Source organism: Chanodichthys erythropterus, chromosome 9, assembly GCF_024489055.1.
Source record: "Chanodichthys erythropterus isolate Z2021 chromosome 9, ASM2448905v1, whole genome shotgun sequence".
Taxonomy (NCBI): domain Eukaryota; kingdom Metazoa; phylum Chordata; class Actinopteri; order Cypriniformes; family Xenocyprididae; genus Chanodichthys; species Chanodichthys erythropterus.
The window spans coordinates 38,680,644-38,699,523 of NC_090229.1; the positions used below are offsets into that span (position 1 = coordinate 38,680,644).

At 37.5% G+C, this 18,880-nt stretch overlaps 1 protein-coding gene across 3 annotated transcripts in view; it reads right to left on the minus strand.

Annotated features, from left to right (window-relative positions):
- mib2 (MIB E3 ubiquitin protein ligase 2) overlaps window positions 1-18,880 on the minus strand; it is a 79,557-nt gene that overhangs the window by 10,485 nt on the left and 50,192 nt on the right. For 2 of the 3 annotated variants that reach the window (XM_067395551.1, XM_067395550.1), the window contains exons 5-13: window positions 16,045-16,239; window positions 14,336-14,478; window positions 11,852-11,959; window positions 11,404-11,508; window positions 8,909-9,071; window positions 8,429-8,562; window positions 7,307-7,455; window positions 6,885-7,041; window positions 3,182-3,336 (exon numbers count right to left, since the gene is read on the minus strand). In XM_067395551.1, the coding sequence (XP_067251652.1) occupies window positions 3,182-3,336; window positions 6,885-7,041; window positions 7,307-7,455; window positions 8,429-8,562; window positions 8,909-9,071; window positions 11,404-11,508; window positions 11,852-11,959; window positions 14,336-14,478; window positions 16,045-16,239 (1,309 nt within the window). The remainder of the gene's footprint in view (window positions 1-3,181; window positions 3,337-6,884; window positions 7,042-7,306; window positions 7,456-8,428; window positions 8,563-8,908; window positions 9,072-11,403; window positions 11,509-11,851; window positions 11,960-14,335; window positions 14,479-16,044; window positions 16,240-18,880) is intronic. The other variant, XM_067395552.1, reaches the window with a different exon arrangement.

The window sequence follows — 18,880 nt, forward strand, 5'->3', positions numbered from 1 at the left end:
AGAATTTACTACATTATTACAAAGAAAAACAATCAACTGTGTTTGTATAACATCAAAAGAAGAGACGATTCTGTCATACATCACAGGCTGTGCCTCAAACTATGGAAGAATTAGACTGATGTAGGTATGAACAGTGTGACGCACATGCATACAGCTTGCCATAAAGAACCGGCAAAAGTAATGATTATGAATGTGACAAAAACAGCAAGGAGACATTTTAATTGTTTATTAATAAACTAATGTTTTCTGAATCAGTGTCAGCTGCAAAGACGCGCTTAGCGAATGAAATGCACATTTCTTTTCGTTTTGAATTATTTTGTTTAAAAGCAGACATTTCAAGCTTTCTATAGATATATTTCTCATGTCTGTGAGGAAAGCAGCCACTGAGTTTCGGTTCATTTAGCCTGTAAGACGCGCTCCAGGTTACTTGCAAGTGATCGCGCCGGCGCCTCCATGTCACGATAATGTTTTCTGCTATATTTGCTTCTTATTTATTAAATCCAGGCAATTGGTTGATGAAACATTGATTAAAATTAAGATGAAAAATGAAATTCACTTTAAAGAGAGGCTTTCTACAAAACAAAACTTAATGAAGTGGTCAAAATCATGTCTGACCCACTCCATGTCTCCTGATATATTGCGCATCTTATGATGCATCTTACTCATGCTGTTCACTTTTCATTATCAAATAGATGAATTTAGAACATAACATAGGACTATTTAAACATAAATAGGAAACTACGTTTTCTTTAATGGCTACCAACACGTATTGTACAGAGATATTTCATGTCGTGAGCAAGAGCGGATCATGAGTCACAAGTCGGATCAAGAATAATTTATTTTTTAGACATATCTAATATTAGGGGCAAGTTATTTGACATTTCAATTTTCAATTTTTTTTTAAAGTAACGCAATAATTACTTTCCCTGGTAATTAGTCACTTTTATAATGATGTAACTCAGTTACTATTTGTCAGAAGTAACTTGTGACTATAACTAACTACTTTATTAAAAAGTAACATGTCCAACACTTCCAACACAATAAACCAGTTTGTGTTTTTTAATATGCTGTCGTCTTTTCCTCCCAATGCAGACCACTGTACTTTTGTGGAGTGCTTTGAAAAGCTAACAAACTTATAAGAAGTGACGTGATATGACTTACAATACAGTATAATCTCCCCAAAAAGGGAGTATATATAGGTAGAACTTCAACCCCATTTCCAGAAAGGTTGGGACATTTTGTAAGATGCAATAAAATCTGTGATTTGTTTGTTCTCTTTAACCCTTATTTAACTGACAAAAGCACAGGATGTTTTCACTTGCCAACTTAATTCTATTTTGTAAATATAAACAAATTTTGATTTTGATGGCTGCAAAACACTCCACTTCTGCATTTGCATTATTATTTCTGTGCAAATTTATTCCCGGTTTGATTGGGTTCCAAAACAATAATAAACATATTAAAAAATAAAGATTAAATAAAATCAATCAAGCACTTTAGAAAATTATATTCATGTCATAGTAACTGAACATAAACAAAATAGATATTTAAATGGAAAAAATGCAGTTATATACAATCGCACCATCCAAACATTTGGACAGCCCTAGCTGATGAGAATGTTTTTAACTCAGACTTAGATCTAACCCTAAACTGAAACCTGAATCTGATTTGCTCATAGAAATGTTGTTCCTGGACCAACAAGTATCCAGATCCAGGAACATGCCCTACTTGTGTGTGACTACATGACAGGGAGGCAGAATATGTGACCGCCGTGTGTCCCTGTGGCTGTTTAAGTTAACTGTGTCGCTGTTATGAAAGAATCTGGGTCACACCGGAGGAAATGTGTACAAGCCAGCATGTGCGTGTTTACCAGCAAGAGCATGTTCTGGATCAGGAAACATCCCCTGTCTGACGCACTCAAGATGCCAAGAGTATCAAACGCAAGCTTGTTACAAACACTAACTCAGTTAGTAAGGTCAAATAACGAGGTGACCGCAGATCATAGCTTTCAGTTCATCTATATTGTCAACACAGGAACGTCCAGCCGTTTTCAAGGGCTAAAAGATGTAATGGAAACACTTAAGAACAAGGTTCCACTTGTCAACATTAGTTAACACTCTGAATGATGCTTCTAAAGCATTTATTATTCTCAATTAATGTTAATCTCTACATTTACTAATACATGATTAAAATCAAAAGTTGCATCTGTTAACATTATTTAATGGATCTCAGTTAACTAACTATGAACAGATGTGTTTTTATTAACAAAGAATAATAAATACTGTAACAATTATTCATTGTTAATGCATTAGCCAGGTTTTTCCTTGCATGTTTTTTCTTTAGTAGACTTTTTGATTTTAATGTTCTAGATCGTGATAAAGTTATTTGTCAACTGGTGAAAACTTGTAGGGCTGAGATGTAAATTTGCTATGGTTTTGCTGATTCAGCAACATCATGAAAATCACAATGATTTTAACTTTCTTTTTTTTTTTTAAAGAGACCATATTATGTCCTTTGATTTTATGCCATTTTGATGTTGTTTTTGTGCTCTACTAGATTGAATGTTGATTATTCTCCTCATATTCTCCATTGTTCAGCTCCTCTCTTCCCAGTCTGTCAGTAACGCTCCGTTTAGTTCCTGTCTCTATGAAGCCCCTCCTTCTGAAAAGCACAATGTGCTCTGATTGGTCAGCTGGAGCAGTGTGTTGTGATTGGTGTTTGGGAAATGCCCCGCCCCTTACCATAACCACCAGTTTCAACACACTACTTGCTAACTCAACCAGGCTCCGCCCCTTTATTCTGCATATGAATTATTTAAATGAGGAATATTGTGAAGAAACTCAAGATGGAGTTCAGAAACACTGACACTGATATAGAGAAGAACTCCTGCTGGAGGAACTTTTGAGACCTTTTTCATGATCAAACTGCAACTTTACACACTAAAGAAAGATGAAGATAACAAAAGCATCATAGGTCCTCATTAAATACTGATTTAAGTAAATAATTTAATTATGCAAGAAGAAAGAGCACATTTGTGAGACGTAGAATTATGCAGGAAAATTCAGTCAAATATACAGTTTAGTGTTATTGTGCAAAAATATCTGCCGAACAGAATGTGGCTGACCAATCATGATTCCACAGTGACGTGTAATAGGAAGAACAGCTACTCTTTGACACTCACAGTTTGTTGCCCTTCAGAGCCGCGTGGTGCAGCAGGTTAAACCCGCGGTTGTTCTGCTGGGTGAAATCAATATTGGGCACCACAGTCAGAATCTCAATGATGCTCCTGAAGTCTTTAGCAATGGCGTCATGTAAGGGTGTATCTCCATATGAATCCTGATAAAAGAACAGAAAAAGAAATCACTTAAATCACAATGTTAGTCAAACATTAAAGGGATACTCCATCCTAAAATAGTTAGGAGATATTATTGAGAGATTGTTTTCACCAAAAAAATAAAAAATAAATAAATTCTTTGCACCCTGACGAAACATGCCAACTCACTAAATTACCGGAATGCACAGATGATATAAAAAATTTGATGACTAGTAATTTCCTACTACATAATTTTATAAAAAAGAGAGAGAGAGAGAGAGAGAGAGAGAGATTCTAATTATTTGACCAAAAACTTCTTCACGTAATAACGTAGAATACTGTCTAACACTTGATGGCTGCTCTGTTAAGTCTTCGTCGTCAGTTAGGAACCTGGCTGTGCTCTTTGATACCAATCTTTCATTAGAAAGCCACATTTCTAACATCTGTAAAAACGCATTCTTCCATCTTAAAAATATATCTAAACTACGACATATGCTCTCAATGAAAAATGCAGAACAGTTAGTTCATGCGTTCATGACCTCGAGGCTAGATTACTGGGTGGTCGCCCTGCTCGCTTAATAAACAAACTCCAGCTGGTCGAAAAGAGTTCTTACCAGGAAGTATGACCATATAGTTCTGTCAACACTGCATTAGCTCCCTATTAAACATCATATAGATTTTAAAATCTTGCTAATTACTTACAAAGCACTAAATGGTTTAGCTCCCCAGTACTTAAGCGAGCTCTTAAAGCATTATAGTCTTTCATGTCTATTGCAATCTCAAATTTCTGGCCAGTTGGTAATACCTAGAATATCAAAATCAACTGCAGGTGGTAAATCCTTTTCCTATTCAACACCCAAATTCTTTAACAGTCTTCCTAACCTTGTTCGGGAAGCAGACAGAGTTTAAATCTAGACTAAAAACACATCTCTTTAACCTGGTCTACACATAACACATCACAGTTCTATAATTCACATCCATTAAAGGATTGTTAGGCTGCATAAATTAAGTCAGAAACACTTCCTATAACACCCGATGTACTTGTTACATCGCAAGAAGAATGGCATTCTATGCTAATATTAATCTCTCTGTTTATCCCGAGGTTACCATAGTCAGCCGTATCCGGATCAGATGGTGCCTGCACCTAGACACGACCACAACACAGCCCTGAATATGAGCAGAGATCCTGTCAACAAGACAATCCCCTCTGAAGGCCTCCTCGACACGACAGCCATCGGCACAGATCCTCAGCAAAGACCACTAGAACCAGACAAGTCCTCTGCACAGACACTACGACCAGCTTCGGCTGCATACTGGCGTGATGAATACGATCTTCAAGCAAAAGGAACTGGATGAAATGTTTGAATGCTACCGATCCACAATCTGATTTCTGACTTGTGATGCAGCCTGAATCATAATCATACAGTGTTCATTCGTTGCCGGAGGAGAACTGGCCCCTTGACTGAGCCTGGTTTCTTCCAAGGTTTTTTTCTCCATTCTGTCAGCTGATGGAGTTTGGGTTCCTTGCCACTGTCGCCTATGGCTTGCTTAGTTGGGGACACTTAATATTCAACAATATTATTGCTCTGACTGACACTATGGGATGAGAACTGAACTAAGCTGGACGATGACATCACTGTTTTCTGCAGAACTGCTTTATACATGAAATGAACTAATTTAATATTTAATGATCGACAGAACTGAATCAACACTGAACTGACTTCAGCTAAACAATGACAGTATTTTCTTTTAAAGCTGCTGAAATGAACTCCGTGTCACTGAATCATTTTCCTGTTATCACTGTTAAGCCACTTTGAAACTATCTGTATTGTGTAAAGCGCTGGAGACTTGACCTGACTTACGCCATCATTTACGCTCTCATCATTTACTCACCCTCGTGTCGTATCAAATGGTTAATTTAAATGATAGTACAATGCACTTACTGTGTTCATACATTTTTACATTGTACTTATATTTAATATAATATAAAAATACCTGCATGTAATTAATTTCTGTAATTACACCTATAAATATAGCTGCAAGCAGCAATCATCGGGCCAAAGCCCCTGCACCACCACCACCCTCGTGGCCTTAGGAAAACTGTGCATGACAGGCAATATGCATTTAAAGCGGGTAAATATATAATGTCATAGGACATCGTAGGTCAATTTCAAATGAGCCTGAAGTTATTTTCATTTCAAACTTTTGTAAGTCCACAAGTATTTATCTTAAGTTTTTTTTTAAATATGTTTATTAACTTAATTATTAAACTAATTATATAAAACTATATTGTCATAGTCCTAAAAATGAACCTGTAATTTGTTATTCAAATGGATAGAAAAAGATGAGGCCTGAGAGATTTTGTATCCTTTAAAGCAGACAAAAGTTAGAGACTTTACCTGTTAGTTGAGCCAGAAGATTCAACATCAATTTAAAAAAAAAAAACCTAAACTGTGACAGATAGTTTTATCATGGAATATAGACGCAGGGTGAATGAGATGATGGCAAATGTAATAAATAACAATGACCAGAGTGGATGAGGAATGTAACAATCCAAACAGATAAGTAGCATTAATTGAAAAATAGAATAAAATGTGTTCCTTTTTCCAAACATTTGTTTCATTTTATATTGTTTAGACAATATGAGACTCTTCCTGTTTCCCTTTTCTGTCATTATGTCATTTAATCTCATCATGGCAACACAGTTCAAAATATCCAATATCTGTTTGCATGAACCTCCCACCTCCCCGCCTGTTTCCAAGTCTTTGCCCATGTCTACTGGCTGACAACTCTGACGTGTGTGTTGAGTTTCATGCAATTTGAAGCATGTTAAGAGTATCAAAATTACCAAACAAGGATATTAAAGTTTGATACATTTTTGTCTTTTGCCATGGCAACAGTATTTAAGAAATCAAGAATCCTTTCACAGGTGTACATCTGCTGTGTCTTGACATTATTCTGACGAAGTTAGAAGCAAATTGGGAAAAATAAGAGGGCGATTTCAAAGCTTTTTGAAAGTGACACACTTCCTGATGCCAGTTGGTGGCACTATAACTTTGACAATAGTCACATCCATGTGAACTGTCACTTTTGATCAATTAAATGCATCCTTGATGAATAAAAGTAATAATTTCTTTCAAAAAAAAAAAAAAAAAAAAACTGACCCAGATCAAACATAATAAAACAGAATCAATCAACAGACTATGATTTCAGATTGAATGATTCTGCTCAACTGGCCTATAGGCTATAATTGATACTGAAGAAGTTCAAAATGAACATTTAATTAATAAAAATATTAAATAATAACTGTAAATAAAAAAAAAACACCAGAAACAACATGCCCCTGGAGGCCTTTTGCCCCAATTCTTCACATAAATCTAAAAACAATAAATCTAAAGGAGTTACTGTGTTCACATTAACAAACATACATAACAATTATATCCAACTAATATTTTAATATCCAATAAAATAAAAACACTGCTCACTATTATCCAATTACAAAAATTGGAGCAATTAAACTCAAAATAGATTACTAATCCACATCATTAACATGTGAAGCGTAATGTCTGACCTGCAGGTTGACGTCAGCCGAGTGCTCCGTCAGCACTCTCACCACATCCGTGAAGCCCTTATTGACAGCGATGTGCAGCGCCGTACACATGGAGTTATTCAGCAGGTTCACACTGGCTCCTTTACTGAGCAGCAAACGCGCAATCTCTGCCTGATTCCTGCATACACGGCAAACGAGAGCACATGTCAGAGGAACACACAGCTGAGTTAGAGGAACACACTGCATGAGATCACTTTGTCAACCACTGGACCTTAAAGACACTGAACCACTGAGAATAAAAGTGCCTTAAGATGCCTTAACTTCAGACTAGTAGACTACATTGCCATGTGCATCTAATGCTTGGTAATACACATAGGGACTTTTATTTTATAATTGTCAGCAATAACCAACAGTGGAGTGCGGGAGTACGCATTGGCGCTCACCCGAACGCTGTGTAGTGTAGAGCGGCGTCTCCATCCTCGTCTTTAGTTTCAATGCTGCTGTTGGCCTGAAGCAGAACCTTGACCACCTCCACGTGCCCCTGATGGGCGGCAACCTGCAGAGCGGTCTTACCCTGGTTCTTTATATCCACCTGAACACAGACACACACAGGCATCATTTAAACACACTTCTGCAAAGACCCATCAACCTACCAATCTGAATCAACCTTTATATGTTTGAAAAAGCATTTTATTCTTTGATGAATATTAAAAGAACAGCATTTATTTGAAATAGAAATCTTTTATAACATTATAAATGTCTTTACTGTCACTTTTGATAGATTTCATGCATCCTTGCAGAGTAAAAGAATATTTTTTGTAAACTTTCTTACACTACCATTCAAATGGTGTCCAAAAATAAAAGTTTTTTGAGCAGCAGATCAGCATATTAGAATGATTTCTGAAGGATCATGTGACACTGAAGACTGGAGTAATGATGCTGAAAATTCAGCTTTGATCACAGGAATAAATTATATTTTATAATATTTTCACATGTTTTAAATTGTAATTATATTTCAAAAATTTTTATGTATTTTTGATCAAATAAACATTTGTGATAATTTATGTTTTGTTCATGTCACTTACAGAGTAAGTCAAACACATTATCTTTGGAATCATTGAAAAATTACTTGAAAATGCTGTAAAAATGAATATAATATAATATAATATAATATAATATAATATAATATAATATAATATAATATAATATAATATAATATAATTAATATAATATAATATAATATAATATAATATAATATAATTAATATAATATAATATAATATAATATAATATAATATAATATAATATAATATAATATAATATAATATAATATAATATAATATAATATAATATATTAAAAGTAAATATTATAAGGACACATTTCCCATAAACACACATAAACAGCTGAGTCCGTCTCTAGAGGGCTGAGCGTTTATAAAGGGAAAGGCTATAACCCTTTGGACAGACAGAGCCAGAAATAACTTGAAACGACCAGAGATTCTCTCCCATCGGAAAACAAAATCCAGTTTCTTTCGACTAAATTCTTTCAGGCTGTGAAGTACTGACCTTGTCAGGGTATTTTTGCACCAGTTCGCGCACTTTAGCAGCACTCCCATGCGCTGCCTCGATAACCAGCCGTCCTGGATGATCCTGCTCTGTCGAATGAGACAGCAACTTCTCCAGGACTGAAATGACCGTACCTGAATGACAGAGAGGGAAAGAATTAAACTCTGCATTCAGAAAGGATTCGATGAGGTCAACTGTCCCACAGTTCAAAACCAGTCAGAATGAGTCAAAATGTCACCATGCATCAAGACACAAACAATCCAGAACTGGCACAGCATGTGAAGGAGAGAAAAACAGAGAGACACTAAAAACACACGGTGCTGAAACGAGAAAAACAAGCATTGGTTTCATGCAGGAAAGTGTGGAAGAGAACAGATGACGTGGTTAGGAAAAAAAAACACGAAAGGAAAAAAAAGAATCGTATGGCATGATGCAATTATATGAAGAGAGTAAGGAGCTCCACTTCCTGTGAATTCTTACATCCTGATTCGCTGGAGTTCTCAGCCGTCATCAGATTGGCGTCAACCTCACCAGGTTGGGCGGAGAGACACGCGGGGTTAAAGGTCCACGTCTGACCTCCAAACGCCACACGCAGGTCCCCGTCTGCATACACTTTCAAAACCTTCCCAACCTGACCCAACGCCTGAGGATAAACACACACAAATGAAGAGTCATCGAAGCGCTGACAAACAGAGGTTTAGACAGCAGTGTCTTTACAAAACCTCTCAGGGTGTCGTGGAGGGGTGAGGTGTCTAAGTCGCAACATCTATCTACTGGAGTGCCTCAGGGCTCGGTGCTTGGACCACTTCTCTTCTCCATCTAGAGGTCATCACTATGATCTGTCATTCAGAAAGATGACACAGAACTCTACCTCTCATTACAGCCAGAAGATACGACAGTAGCTGCTTACATCTCGGCCTGCATGACAGACGTTTCTTGCTGGATGAAGGACCAACACCTTCAACTCAACTGCTTGTGGTCTCAGCCAACCCAACACTTCATCACAACTTCTCCATTCAGCTAACCATAACTCCATCCAGGACAGCCAGAAACCTTGGAGTTGTGATGGATGATCAGTTGAGCTTTACAGACCACATTGCTAGAACTGCCCGGTCCTGAAGATTTGCCTGATACAACATTAGGGAGATCAGTCCCTTCATATCAGAGCATGCTACACAACTCCTTGACCAAGCTCTTGTTCTACCCAGACTGGACTTTAATGCTGTCAAGCCTCTGCGTCTGATCCAGAATGAGGAAGCAAGAGCGATCTTTAACAAGCCAAAGGGTGGCTCATGCACAGATTGCCAATAGCCGCTGGCATCAAATTCAAGGCTCTGATGTTTGCCTACAGAACCACCACCGGCTCTGCACCACTAAACTCTACTTCAGACTTATGCGTCCTCCAGAAGATTGTGAAGGGAGCCTTGTGGTGCCATCCCAAAGAGGCACAGAATCACTCTCACAGACCTTCTCCTGGACTGTTTCCTGCTGGTGGAATGACGTGCCTAACTCATCCCGAGCTGCCGAGTCTTTAGCCATCTTCAAGAAACAGCTAAAGACTATCTTTTTCGTCAACACTGGACCCATCAATACTAACACTTACTATTCTATTCTGTATATGAAGAGTTATGAAAAAAAGCCTCAATCGCACACCGTCATATGATTCAATTCACATCTTCTGATTGATACTTCTGTGAACTTAAAGGCTTTTGCTGAGGGAAGTGGTGTTTAGCGGCTTCTGCCAACGAACTGTATTTCTGAATGGGCTGATGATGGGATTTAGTGGATTGAAAGCGAAAATATTGCATGAACGTATACTATGTGCGGAGAGCATTCGCTCAATTTCATTATCTCATTTTTGACGGAGGTGGCGTTTAGCGGCTTTTGCATCTGAACTCTTCATATCCATTTGTTTTTTATTTTAAAAGAAAAATGTGTACTGTGTTACGTGTACTATACTAGACTAACTAGGACTAGTCACAGCACCTGCATGCATATTGTTGCCCTATTTTGTTAGTTTGATTGCTTCTATTGTCCTCATTTGTAAGTCGCTTTGGATAAAAGCATCTGCTAAATGATTAAATGTAAATGTAAATCAAAACCATTCTCAATACCAACTACTACAGAGCCTCACACATGACATGCAGGGAAAATCTATCAATCTATCAATTGCATGGCCACGAATTGTGACTTCATCATAATTCTCTTTCTTTCTTTCCTTCTATCTTATATATATATATATATATATATTATATATTATATATATATGGGGGGGCTCTGTACATTGTCTCCAAAAATGTTGAACTACTTGAAATAATGAATTTATGTATATGTTTTAATTATAAAAGTACTATTTAAAATGGTTAAATATAAATAACAAATTAAAACAATGGTATACAAGCCCATTCTTTTTAGCGAATCAGAAACAGAGTAGTCTGATTCCCAACCAAATGAATAATTGGATCTTGTTAGTGAATCAAATACAGCTTTACAACCTAACGAGACAACATTTTTGCTGTGTTACTATATTGCATTTATTATCTCTTTTAAAAGATCATTAAATAGTCTATAAACACACCCTTTAACAGAAGTACGCATTTTTAATTTTCAAAAACATTTTAATTTATTGCAGTAAGGAATCGTTTTTCCACCACTGAAAAAAAAAAAGTTACAGAGGTAACTTTTTTTCTTGTACATCCGAGGTTCATATCTTAGAATTGTGTGCGGAAAAAGTCAGAATTGCAATATATAAAGTTATATTAAATACTGCCTTTTGTAATTATTTTTTTATTCCATGGTGGAAACCAGCTTCCATAATTCTCTCATAATTTGGCAATGGATTTGCATTTTACATTTGCATTTTCTTTTGAAAAAAACTGTTGGTCTTCAAGTTTCTTATTTAAAACCGTGAGGCACAAAAACATTGCTATGGTCGTTGCTTCTTTACTTTAAAAGTTAGTGAATGAGGAACCTACAGGAGCCATGCTGTCTGTCCACTCGCCATGGCCAACCTGAAGTCTCTTCACACTGTCAATGTCATCCAGAACCTTCACCAGCTCGCCCACTGCAAATGTATTGACCTGCACAGAGACGAGACTCTGTTATAGCAACACACACTTCCTGAAATACCAATTAGTCAAAGTCATCGGAGGCTTTAGCTAATCACCACAATCTGGCACATTCATCCGCCATAAGCAGAGAGAAACAGGCACAGCTATCTATTTTTGGCTTGCTTCTTGGACAATCAAAGCAGGCTTTGTGATAAGGACAGTCGGCGTATGAGCTTGAGCGTAGCTAAATATATTCAGCACACAGCAAAAATAGACTGATGTCCAGTCGGCCTGGAACAAACACTTCACAGGTAAGGACAACAGACTTGGCTTTTTCTCTGAATACGTCTGGCTATTTCTGGGATCTTCTTGCCTTGGTCAGAGCTCCGGGGTGGAACGTCCAGCGGATGTTGTTACTGTACTGGACTCGCACGTCTCCGCGGTCTGTTATTCTGTGCACAGTCCCGATTCTGGAGATGTACTGCCAACACAAACACAAACACAATTTTAAAACATTTTAGAAAACAAGATGCATATTCTTTAATTGATCTTTTGACATATAAGAAGTCTTTGTATCATTAAAACATCCTGCAAGTTACATACCTTAAAGCATCCTCCTCATTATAAACAAAACATTTATTTAATCAAGCTGCAAAAAAACGTTCGGATAATCTGTGACATGTGATTTCTCACAGGCAAATACGTTTGCTTATGCCTGCCTCCAGAACAAGACATCAACCAATAGTAATACATAATCACATCATAGGCCCCGCCCACTGGTGCTCAGTCTCTTATCGGCTGACGTTTACCTACACTGGATGTGTGCGTCGTGTCAGGAGCAAATAGAAGCATTATAAATACTGACGCTGTTTAAAATTCAGGAACAAATGAGAAAGAAACTAATTGAGATCTATCAAGTCTGGAAAAGGTTATAAAGCCATTTCTAAAGCTTTGGGACTCCAGCGAACCACAGTGAGAGCCATTATCCACAAATGGCGAAAACATGGAACAGTGGTGAACCTTCCCAGGAGTGACGACTCATCCAAGAGGTCACAAAAGACCTCACAACAACATCCAAAGAACTGCAGGCCTCACTTGCCTCAGTTAAGGTCAGTGTTCATGACTCCACCATAGAAAAGAGACGGGGCAAAAATGGAGTTTCAAGATGAAAACCTCTGCTGAGCAAAAAGAACATAAAGGCTCGTCTCACTTTCGCCAGAAAACAAAACTTTTGGGAAAATACTGTGGACTGACGAGACAAAAATTGAACTTTTTGGAAGGTGTGTGTCCCATTACGTCTGGTGTAAAAGTAACACAGCATTTCAGAAAAAGACCATCATACCGACAGTAAAATATGGTGGTGGTGGTAGTGTGATGGTCTGGGGCTGCTTTGCTGCTTCAGGACCTGGAAGAGTTGCTGTGATAAATGGAACATGAATTCTGCTGTCTACCAATAAATCCTGAAGGACAATGTCCGGCCATCTGCTCATGACCTCAAGCTGAAGCGAACTTGAGTTCTGCAGCAGGACAATGATCCAAAACACACCAGCAAGTCCACCTCTGAATGGCTGAAGAAAAACAAAATGAAGACTTTGGAGTGGCCTAGTCAAAGTCCTGACCTCAGTCCTATTGAGATGCTGTGGCATGACCTTAAAAAGGCGGTTCATGCTCGAAAACCCTCCAGTGTGGCTGAATTACATTAATTCTGCAAAGATGAGTGGACCAAAATTCCTCCACAGCGCTGTAACAGACTCACTGCAAGTTACCGCAAACGCTTGATTGCAGTTGTTGCTGCTAAGGGTGGCCCAACCAGTGATTAGGTTTAGGGGGCAAACACTTTTCACACGGGGCCATGTGGGTTTTGTTTTCCCTTCATAATAAAAACTGCATGTTGTGTTATCTTGTGTTATCTTTGATTCATATTTAAATTAGTTTGATGATCTGAAACATTAAAGTGTGAAAAACATGCAAAAAATTTAAAAAAAAATCAGGAAGGGGGCAAACACTTTTTCACACCACTGTATATGGATAATGATTTCAAAACACTAACATGTGTGCAACAGGGAGTAGGTGTAGATACTGTTCCCTTTCAATATCGGTCTTTCGATGTCGCGTCAGATGCTGACGCATTGGGAAACTGTTTGAATCGCACTATTGCACTGCAATAGCCAATGGCGTTCAAGTGCGTGAATGTAAGGGGGCACCGCCCCTCTATATAAGGCAACGCTTTGCGCCATTTTGTCAGAATCTTTCATACTGCACATTAGAAGCCTTTTCGCCGTAGTTTCATCGAGTGGATTTATTCTGAAAAGAAATATCCTCTTCGAGCGTTCCGGTGAGATCAAAATAATTAAAATGTCAATCAAGCCTTGCAACGTCTGCGCGGGACCCATTGAGCTCCCAGATGGACATGATTCGTGCGTCCTTTGCCTTGGCCGTGCCCACGCGGAGGCCGCCATCGTCGAGAATTTACGTTTTCTGCATATATATTTGTTTTTGTGTAAAAAACTTTATTAACATTCTAAGTGAACCTGAAGGAACATTAAAATAAATTTTTGGCCCCTTTAATCTTCATTTCACTGGGTGAATCTCAATTAAACTCTCTAGAAATGTCCAAAAATGACTTTAAAATCAAAACAAAAATTAAATACAATGATATCTATTTTTAGGACCATTAACAGAAAATAAAGTCATTTCAAATTTGGAGAAAGTTATTATTAACTGTTAAAAATGCAGTTATAATTCATAACTACAATTACAAAAAAGAAAAAATCTTCAGAATAAAGTGCACTGAGGAATCGTGCACAACAAGTTCAGGAACATTTCAGCAAAGTAAGTATGTACATGTGATTTTCACCTCTGCCATTTTGGGGTTCCAGCCTCCGTGACCCTCCTGCATCTGTCGGAGTATGTCCACCTCCAGCAGACACTTGACCTTATCACCCTGCTGAAACGAGTGAGTGTCTGCGCTCTCCTGCCTCTGCAGCTCCGCGTGCTCGCCTAAACATACACACACAAACACACAAACACACACATATCAGAAAAAACACTATGAAACACCAGGGCCGGTCAGTCACAGAAGGGTCACTGCTATGGAACTGCATTTCGCAGCTCAGTCGCTTTCTAAACACTCTTGCTCATCTAGTAACAGGCCACTACAGAGCCCCATACGTGACATGCAGGAAAAAATTCGTATATCGTGACCACAAATGAACAATTTGTTCCCATGACTTACTAATACATCAGTACTTTTACTAATTCATCCCCTCGTTTTAAGTAAATCGTGTGCACAAAATAACAATCCGTTCCCTCGATTTACTATATCGTGGCCACAATCTAATAACAGGGTTCCCACTCTTTCATGAACACCAGATTCAAGGACTTTTTAAAGCACCGGTTTTTTTATATCAAGCTCCTATCAAATTCACATCACATATGGAGCGTCATGAAAGACCTCTTACAATTCTTTACATTTTAATCATCCTATTGCATTTGCATCTGTTTTAACCCGGAAGGTACAGAATCATTTAATTTTGGAAATAAATTAAAACCATTTGCAGCTTTCTTATCCCTAATGTTAGCAATTATTCCATACAAGTTTTGGTTTTCATTTTTTATGAATCATTACTTGAGAAAAAAACATTATAATATAGAGAGAATATTATAAAAATACATTTTGCAATTGAGTGAAAAAAAAAGTATTATATGGATCGCAATTGTGGCTTAACGTCAAAATATATACAATATATTATAGATATAATCTTGCAATTCTGAGAAAAGAAAGTCAGAATTGCAATTTATATCTCACAATTCTGCCTTTATAAGACACAATTGTGGCTTTATAATCACGCAATTTTGACTTTTTAAAGGGTAAGTACACTCAAAAATGAAAATTCTGTCATTTATTCACCTTCAAGTTGTTCCAAACCTGTTTGAATTTCATTGTTCTGCTGAACACAAAGAAAGATATTTGGAAGAATGTCAGTAACCAAACAGATCTCGCCCCTACCATAGTAATTGTTTTTCCTACTATGGTAGTCAATGGGGGGCGATATCTGTTGGTTCCAAAACAATATTCCAAAACAAATATACTAGGACTAAGAGGGGCATGTTATAATTTTCACTAAATTTATTTCAAATTTAATTCAAGCACTTTCAAGGACCAATATTTGTTTTCAAGTACTGTCCAGGCCTTGAATTCATGTGTCTGAAATCCAAGTACTTTTAAGGCACGTGGGAACCCTGTAATCATTTCTTCCCTTGTTTTAGTTACATTAAAATACATTAGTTCAACATGGCCACAATCCACTAAATCAAAGGAACTAATTAATAAATCGTGGGAACAAAATCAAATAAATATTTTTGTCTGCATGTCACGTAAATACAACATAACATGATGAAATTGAGGTAAAAATCAACATGGCCTCCTCTCACATATGGAACATAAGATAACTCATAACATTTAATGAATCAGTTCTGAAATGGTTCACTGATTCATCTGAGTGTGTGGCATTTGACTAATTTAGATCTTCATCGTATTTGTGTAAGTAACTAAATAAATGTTACCTAATTTGGGCAGGTGCTCCTTGTAGTAGAATCCTCCCTGTACATCAGACACGTATTTGAGATCCACCTTGCCCTTGTGACCCATTCTGTAGACATTTGTGGTTCCATTGGACCAGGTGACACTCGCCACACTTCGACCCGATTCCTGATCCCAACCACGAATATCCACCACCTTCCCAACCTTCCCTTCGCCTCCTGCTCACACACACACACACACACACACACACACATTGACAGAAGCAGGAGAGGGCAGGAGTCTCAGACCAGCGTCAGCAGCGCAGGAGGATGTGAACATGAGAGACGGGAGGAAATGAGTGAGAACACATGTTTGAAAATCAGCATGCATGTGCATCGTGTCTGAATGAAGTGAGAAATGTCAGAAAATGCATCTGAAAGGAACTAAATATCTGAGATATTGTGGTTTTATATGCTAAATTTTGAGATATCTAGTCATATTCCTGAGTCGATCTACAGTAGTTATGGCATTTATATGGAAGCTTGTTTCCACAAATGGATTAAAGAAAAGGTAGTTTTAACAGAATTGTTAGATATAAAACTGCAATTGCCTTTTTATTTTTATTTTATTCCATTTGCAGAAACAAGCTTCCATACGTTTAGTAGCTCTGCAGAGACGTATAGCTGTGTATAACGTCTAAATGTATAAAAACTCTAAGGCTGAACTCAAGGGCTCGATTTCTCGATTTTATTCAATACATTTGGATCCTCCCAAGAATCCAGTGCTGTTTTCAGCTGATGCATGAACAAAACTTCACCAAACAATATTTGAAGCGCCTCCCATCCGATAATCTTTGAGCTTTGATACTTTTGATATGAAACAAAGTCTCCGCTTTGAAACTGAGTCAATAACTGTGTTTGTGTCTCTTTAATGTGTGGTGACAGATCACTGTAGTCGAACCAATCATCTGTTCCTCTTTACTACATATTACAGCACCAAATAAACATGAAGGAACATCAGAAGATTCAGAACATCTGAAATGAATCATGTGTCATGTGATCCATTTCAACCGCGGAACGATGTCAATAAAACAGCTGGAGAACAATATGTCACGTAACGTCACATTTACCTCAGAAAAGACCTTCACTGACCATAAACTCGATAGTTAGCTAGAAAAATAACTGTAGAGAGAAGCATTTTGATTAATATATGCACTACATTCAATATTTTTTCTGAACCTGTTAGTGATGTCTTCATTATTTAAAGCTTCACACACAGTTTCTGCTGATCTCATGTTAATCTTGATCACATACAGAGTAATCCTGCATCCTTCTGTAGTTTTATAGCTCCTGGAGGCGTGTCTGCCGTCAGTGCCGTGGGCGGAGCTAAAGAGTCACGAGCGCACGCAGCTTCTGCGCAGAGATCGCATGCTAACTGTGATATCATTATAAATAAAAAGGTGTCGTTTACATTATATGCACTTTTGCGGCGATTGCCAACAAAACACAGACATCTGATGCAGCTTTACTCACCGCCTGCGATCTGCAAATCCAGCACCGAACTGGGACTTGTTTACATAGTATTTATCCCGGGAACAAACAAACATACGTGCATAACTCTGTTGCTGCCCCGGAAAAACTGGAAGCTCCTTTGGTGACAGGAGCTGCGTCTCATTTCGGAGGCTGCGTCCTCCAGAGGTCGCATCTCAAGGTTACATTTTTTTTATATTTAAGAAAAGTAACCATAATAAAATTGACTGATATTCATTGTGAGGTGTAAAATACTATAATTTCTTTCTTGCGTTGCAATCTAACGGTTATTTTTCTTAAATGAGACTGTCTCTGTGATGTATGCAGCCTTCGAAGGGTGCAGCCCCTGAATTGGGACACAGCCATTGTTGAAAAATCTCTCGGCTTCCGTATCGGCTTCCGAGAAGTGTGTTGATGGGCGTGATTTGCTCTTGCTGTGGGTGATGTGTGTGTGCACGCTTATCAGGGAGAAGTGCCTATACAAGGAATTTATGACATCATAAAGGCCATACTCAAAAAATATTCGGTGAAACATGTCCACAAAGTAGTGTATATGGAACAGAAATACTCCGTCATACATCCAACTTTTGTTTTGAAACTTTGGCCATGTTTAACATGAGAATGCAACTCTTTAACAGTGTAAATAAGTCAGAATACATGAAATAGCATTAATCAATCATGTTTGAAAAATTCTGTCTTTTAAACAAATGATTAATGCATCATTTAAATGTTTATATTTCACCAACAAATTGGAGAAGAAACAATTCTGTTATTAAAAAGTTTAAATAAAATCTGCCTTATGTGCAATTTAGATTTTTGTGAAACTTTTATTTGATTATTAAATAAATTTGATTAATTAATTGACTATTGGGTGTATACACTGCCCTCCAAAAGTTTGGAAACACCCCTGGTAAAGTGTGGATTTGGACGATATCAGCATAAATCCTTACCATTTTTTGGTGCAAATACATTACAGTAACTCAACATTATCAGTGAAGACCAGCAATAATAATTTTCATTTTGATTACATAATAATGGCAATATATACATGTCAAAGTCAGACATGCCCCTTTGCCAGCTGTGATGCTGGTTACTGGTTTAAACTTTGTAACAGATTTTTGGGTCAGCACACATTAATAGCTTCAACAATTGATTGCCAATTAAGTTTAGAATACAATGAACCAGTCAGAGCCCAGTTTAGGTCAGATAGCTGCTAATGCTGGATATTTTGATGAATCGAAAAGTTTTTTCTATGTATAAACTGTTTATGTAATAAAATATGCTTTCGTAGTTTGTGTTGTCCCTTATCATTGCAAAATTAAAAAAGAAAATTAAAAAGAATTCATGCCAA